The sequence below is a fragment of the Aplysia californica genome, unplaced genomic scaffold (assembly GCF_000002075.1).
Source record: "Aplysia californica isolate F4 #8 unplaced genomic scaffold, AplCal3.0 scaffold00876, whole genome shotgun sequence".
Taxonomy (NCBI): domain Eukaryota; kingdom Metazoa; phylum Mollusca; class Gastropoda; order Aplysiida; family Aplysiidae; genus Aplysia; species Aplysia californica.
The window spans coordinates 77,587-84,317 of NW_004798146.1; the positions used below are offsets into that span (position 1 = coordinate 77,587).

At 42.2% G+C, this 6,731-nt stretch overlaps 1 protein-coding gene across 1 annotated transcript in view; it reads right to left on the reverse strand.

Annotated features, from left to right (window-relative positions):
* LOC101862688 (E3 ubiquitin-protein ligase LRSAM1) overlaps positions 1-6,731 on the reverse strand; it is a gene marked incomplete in the record, with an annotated part of 42,294 nt that overhangs the window by 7,764 nt on the left and 27,799 nt on the right. The window contains 7 exon segments of the mRNA XM_013089112.2: positions 54-209; positions 703-790; positions 1,294-1,393; positions 2,807-2,877; positions 3,579-3,675; positions 6,077-6,164; positions 6,446-6,471. Coding sequence (XP_012944566.1) covers positions 54-209; positions 703-790; positions 1,294-1,393; positions 2,807-2,877; positions 3,579-3,675; positions 6,077-6,164; positions 6,446-6,471 — 626 coding nt within the window.

A 6,731-nucleotide genomic window follows, 5' to 3' on the forward strand; every position in this document is an offset into this window, starting at 1 on the left:
GGTGCCCCCCCCCCTCACACAAACACACATACACACACACAAGGTCCACTCACAATCTGGTGTTCCACCCTTGCAGCCTGCTGGTCCATCTCCAGTGTCGTCAGCTGAGCTAACTCACTCTCAATGAGCATGATTTGACTGCGGATCCTCGAGTGAGCCGAGTCGCGGGAGAACATCAGAGCCTCAAATGCTGCCTTCTGAAGGGCATCCTGGTCACAGACAAAGGGACAAAGAAATAAAATAAAGTCATCATATGAATATAAGACGATTCATCACACTCGTACTTCTATAATGACATTCCTGTGACTTTGACATCAGACTATCTACAAGTCTTTCTACAAGCCTTACAATTATGAGTGACAAAATGAGGAAAACCATTTTAAAATGCCTTGTCCTCATGCATGAATATTAGTTCTTTCACATACTTGTAAACAGACCTACTCCCCCCCCCCCCCACACACACACACACAGATCAGGTGTCATTCAGACAATACGAGGTAAGTTACTGCATAAACCTTTGACCAGATTCAAGGTAATTTTGGCAGAAGATCTTTATAGCGATTTGTCTGGGTAACAATAGCCACATTTAAGAAAGAACAGAGTGGGGGAAAGAAACCCTCAAAGAAAAGTACAAGGAGCAGGCCACATCAAAGCACCCCCAACCCATGCTATGAGGTTTCAATGATCGGTTACTTGACTCACCTCTTTTGCCAGCTTCCGCACCATCTTCTGGTGCTCAACGTCTTTATGGTACATCAGACTCTCCATCTGACCCTCATCCAGTGTCTCTCTGAGGACAACACATCACAGAACAAAAATGAACCAAAAAACCGTTGGCTTCAAATCTCTGCGCATGACCAATCCTTTTCCACCCCAGGACCCTACAGGAAGTTGGCACTTATCTGTTTGCAGAAAGAAAAGCACACTGATGCCATATCTGTCATGTGATACTTGAGGAAAAAGCAAGACAGGCAGACAGACCAACTGGTGGCCCCCTCCAACCACCCGCAGCACATTTTTGTCCCAACAGACAACAGTGCCTGTGTTGTACATTGCTCAACATTGATTTGCTGCTCTTGTTGTGTTACCTGATTTGTTATTCTTATGTCATTGCCAGAACAACATCTTCAAGGATGAATCAAGTTGTATTATCTGATTTTTATTCATTTTATTCAAAGGGCACTGTCTGCTTTTTCAGTACTGATAGTTGCGTGGGAAGGGGGTGTGGGGTCGGGAGGTGGGATGGGGAGGTTCTTACTTCAGAAGTTAAATCCCACAAAAACTGTCACTCACTGTTCTAGAGCATCACGTCGTGTCTCATCTTTATCCATCTCCACACCCAGCCTTGCTTCCTCGATATCGGCAAACTCCGTCAGCATCACCTTCATGGCATCTGAAGAAAAAAAAATCACAAATTACATAAAAACACAGTGACAAAGCTACTTGAAATAGTGCGAGAAGCAACATATGTGAGGCAGCGTGGTGGAATCAGGCTCTCGTCAATTTTTGGGCATGTAGAGTTATTGGTATCATCTCAAAGCTTGTTTACTTGTCTTTATATGGATGAAAAAAATATCCATTTATCTTGAATACAAGTCGAGATATTTCACCTATTTTCAGAGGTAAAATTAATGAGAAAATGGCCGCGAAAGATTAGTTATTTCCTTAGCTAAAGAGTCCGTGGTAACTAAAAATTTACATTTTTTGTACCTATAATCAGCGTTTTTCAAAAAAATTCACTCATAAATGAGTTCTTTAATGGGTATGAAAAGAGTTGAGCCAAAAACAAAAATTTGATAAAAATTCACAAACCTGCCGAAAAAGGCAAGTTTCTTCACTTTGATTATTTTGACGAGAGCCTGATTCCACCATGCTGCCTCACATATCATAAGTAAAGCTCTGCTCTAGCCTTGAAAATGATAGAAGCACATCAACACAATGACAGTCATGGACAAAGCATGATAGAAAGACAGAAACAACAACGGCCAGTGCTGCCTCCAACCATTTGCCAACCTTAGATCCCAAACCCCTCAGAGGGCTCTCGTGGCCTAGAGGTTAAGGTGTTGGCCTCTCATTCAAAGGTCCCGGGTTCGAATCCGGGTAGCGACCGAAAAATTTTCTTCTCTAAAATTGTCTCCTTTCATCTCCTTTCCTGCTCTCTAGCAATATTCTGTCGTCTGCTTTCGTCTCCTCTTTCTGCCCCCACCCCCTCACCTCCCTTGCCCCCTCCTCTGGGCTCCTGACTCTTTCTGCAGCCTTTCTACTGTTACTCCTTGACTCCTTCTTACAGCTGTCTTTCTACCACACCCCTGATCTTCTGGTAGGAAAGATCTACACCTAGCCTTCTCGGACAAGGGCGAAAAATCTCGGAGGGCCCGGGTGTAAGTTGCGCACGTTAAAGATCCCTCGGTGGTCTAAAATCGATAAGAGTAGGCTTCGGCCGCCACCCGGGCAAAATTAAAAATTTCCTACCAACTGAAAATATTTAATGTATCCCGCGCGCTCATATGACCTATGCAGTTGCGAGCGCCGTGAAACACTTTACAAAAACAAAACAAAAACAAATACCCCTCAGATTTAGAGGGGGAACACAGAATGAGAATAACAAAAATGTTTATCTGTTTCTCATTTTGGAGGATACAACTTTCCATCCCACAAAGCCAAGAATCAAAGTCATAACTTCTTTTCAGCAGACCCAACATTGTACTGTTTGGAGGAGGATGCCCAACAGTTTTTAAAAGAAATATCCTGGACCCCATAACACTGAATCAAATGCGTGAATAAATCCTAAAGATGAGCATCTTACCTAAGACTTCCTGTTTCCGAAGATTTTGTAGCTCCTCCCATCTAACTGTGAACCAATCATCTTCCTTCATCCTGAAAGCAAATATTGATATCAAAATCCTTTGAAAAATATTCTAAAAACACATTTATTTTGTAATCACTTTAACTAACAAATAAATTGGAAGTGCATCCATTGTTCATGTAAACATACATTTTTTAAATTGTTATCTTAACAATTAAATATTGTCTCTGATGCACGCACACATATATATATAAACACTTACGAAGAGACAAACTCCCAGACATACATAGATATAAACTCAGATAAATACATACACGCAAACAAAAACACAAACACTCACATATGAGTCATTTCTCACACCCTTCACCTCTCTGCCTTAAACATTTCAAGTACTTACTTTGTCTCCTTGATCCTAGTGGTAGTCCAACAATTAAAACCCAGGAGTACAAACACACGTACAGAAACACATATACAGAAACACACACACACATTCACACACAAACACATACATAAACACTCAAATGCACGAGCGCACACACACACAAACAGTGCAAACATAAATGCAAATACATACATATAATATAAATATGGATACACACACAAAGACACAGTTGCACACACAGCATCAATGCAACCCACACACACACATGAACTTCTCAATGAAAGACTCCATCATGCATCACTTTTCAAAACAGCATATGGCAAAGCCTTACTCTAAGCAACTAGCCAATGGATGCATACAAATAGAAAAGTCACTCCTTGCACTGCTCACCTTTCTTCCTCCATCATTTCCAGCAACTCCTCTGTCTCTTTGGCCTTGACATTGTAGTCCAGTAACTGGGACAGCAAACTGCTGGCCCCGTTCTCCACTGAAACACACAAAAACAAGCCAAATTAAAACCCCCTTCCTTGCCACACAGTTTTCACCTCACAAATGTCCTGGGGGAAAACAACTCAAAATTGTACAGTTCTGGCCCCATGTCTCTCGAATATGATGATAACTGACAACAATGGAATGAAGAAGTCATTTTTAAAACACATGGAACAAGAGTTTATAAATTGTTATCATCTAACCACTTGAGAAACAGTGTTGCTATAGTTTTCATAAAAGTTTTACGGCACTTACAACACAATAAGGTCATATAAATGCCTAAGATTAGTGATGTTACAAGAGAGTCATCAATGCCATTCACCCCTGGCAGGGTATTGGCCACATACAAGCTCCTTCCATTTATCTCTATCCAGGGCCACCCTTCCTAGCTCGTTCCAAGTGAGCTCCATCTTTCTCATGTCCTTTCAACACATCTCCTCCATGTCTCTTGTGGCCTACCCCTGCCTCGTGCTCCCTGTGGGTTCCATTGCAGTGACTGTCTTGTGATGTTTCCGCTGAGCTTTCTGAAGGTGTGTCCCATCCAACGCCACTTTCTTAGTCCTGTTTGTACTTCTATATCCTTTTGTCCTGTCCTTTCCCATAGCTCTTCATTTCTAATTCTATCCTGTCACTTAATTCTTAAGATACTCCTCATACATCTGTTGATGAAAGTCTGGACTTTATTTAGCACTGTCTTTGTTGTCGTCCAAGTTTCGCAGCCTTGACATTGGAATTAAAGAGTCGAATCCAGGTGTGCAGTGAGATGTTGCTTGCTTTCCAGACTTTTGATAATTGCTTGAATGCTGATCTTGCCTTGGCGGTTCTTGCTTTTACATCTGCCTCAGTTCCACCTTTACCATCGATGACACTTTCAAGGTAGGTAAAGGAGTCTACTTCTTCTAGGGGACTGTCTTCCACTGTCACAGCAGGGCTTGACACTTTCCCAAGCTTCACTACTTTCGACTTGCCCGGGTGTATACGTAGGCCAACACTCCTTGATAGCCTGTTGAGTTCCTTGGTCTTTTCTTGCATCTGAGCATGTGCGTGAGAGAGCAGTGCAAGGTCATCAGTGAAGTCCAAGTCGTCCAGCTGCTGCCAAGGGATCCACTGTATTCCATTGCACTTTCCTTGGTGGCTTCCTTCATGATCCAGTCAATAGCAAGTTTGAAGAGAAAAGGTGAGAGCAGGCATCCTTGTCGCACTCCTGTCTGTACCTGGAATGGTTCTGAGAGTAGTCCTCCGTGGAAGACTTGGCAATGTGTTCCATCATAGGAGGTCTTCACAAGCTTGATGATTTTGTCAGGTATTCCATAATGCCACATGAGTTTCCACAGAGTTTCCCTGTCCACGCTGTCAAACGCCTTTTCATAATCAATGAAGTTGACCACTACTGGTGAATTCCATTCAAGCGATTGGTTACAAGCGAGTAACAAACACAAAAAAGAAAATAGGACAGAAGGAGCAAACCACACCAGAGCACCTGCCAATCACCCGCAAACAATGTTGGAATATCTTGCTCAAACAGGAATCAAACTCATGCCTTCTGCGTGTGAGGCAAAGAGCCTTCCTATGCATTACAATCCCCAGCGCCATGACTAATCTGACCACATGTCTGTACATTGATGAAAGTTTGGCACAACACAATTTTATTTCTAAAAATCTGCCAGGTTGGTTTTTCTTGGTAACAATCGAATTGGATTTGGGAGGGGATAACTTTCACAAACAAGATAAGTTCGCACTGATAGGTTGGATTACATCTCAATCAAAATAATCACAACAACATCAAATGGACTCTCTAAGCATTTGAATCCTTTCATAAAGACAAGAAATATAGAATCAATTATATACTAGAACTTCGACTACATAAACGCTTTGCTACATACTGCCATGAATGTATTTCTGTGACTCGCCGTCAAATAAAATAATCCTGCCATTTGCCACTACTCCGGTACTTCTGTAGTTCACTATGAGTCAAATACTTCTACAACATATCATCGTTTAATAACGGGTAATACAAAATCTGCTATTTGCTAAGTTTAAGTTTGAGAAAAGAGAAGCATATTGGAACAATCATTATACATGTGATTGAAAGGAAGACCGATAGAAAAAAGAAACAACAAGGGGAGAGTAAGTAGGATCTGCAAGTGGCAAACTCTAACCACTCCCAATAACTCATTGGTTGCACTGTACTTTCATTGATATTACCCTTTGGTATTGACATAATAGCAAAGGCCCAAGAGCTGCGGGGTTGATAGCAACACCAGTGACAACAACAACAACCACAACAACAACACACACGCAACCACACACACACACACACACACACACAAACACACACAACACACCACACACACACACACACACAAAACAACAACGACAAAAATATTTTTGTGACTCACCATCAGTCAAGTATTGCAACAGTTCTTCTCGCTCAGCTTCTCGCTTGCTGTTCAAGTCTGTGAGATCTTTGGTGATCTGGTCCTGATTCTAGGTCCAAACACAAAAATGTATATGGCATTAACTTGAAGTTTTCTCAAGACTGTACCATTAGATGTTGAAAAGATTAATTAAGCATACACACATGCATTCAGGCTCTAGACAGACATACTTAAACACACATCCAAACACACATTACACAGACACATACTCATAGACATACTGACATGCACAGGTGCAAACATGCACACACTCAGACATAGACAACAACCACACACACACACACACACACACACAGCCACACACACACACACACACATACAAAAACACACCTGTGTGATAGAAGACAGAAGACGCCAGGGATTGTGTGCAGCCTGAGCCGCCAGTTCTGCCACACACACAGATACGCGCGCACACACACAAACACATACACACACACACACCCCTCCCCCCCACATACACAACCACATACAAACACACACACAAAAACACACCTTTGAGATAGAAGACAGATGCCGCCACTGATTGTCAGCCTCCTGAGCCGCAAGTTCCGCTAGCGCCCTTTTTCCAGTTCCTCACATGCACCCACACACACACACACACACACACACACAAACA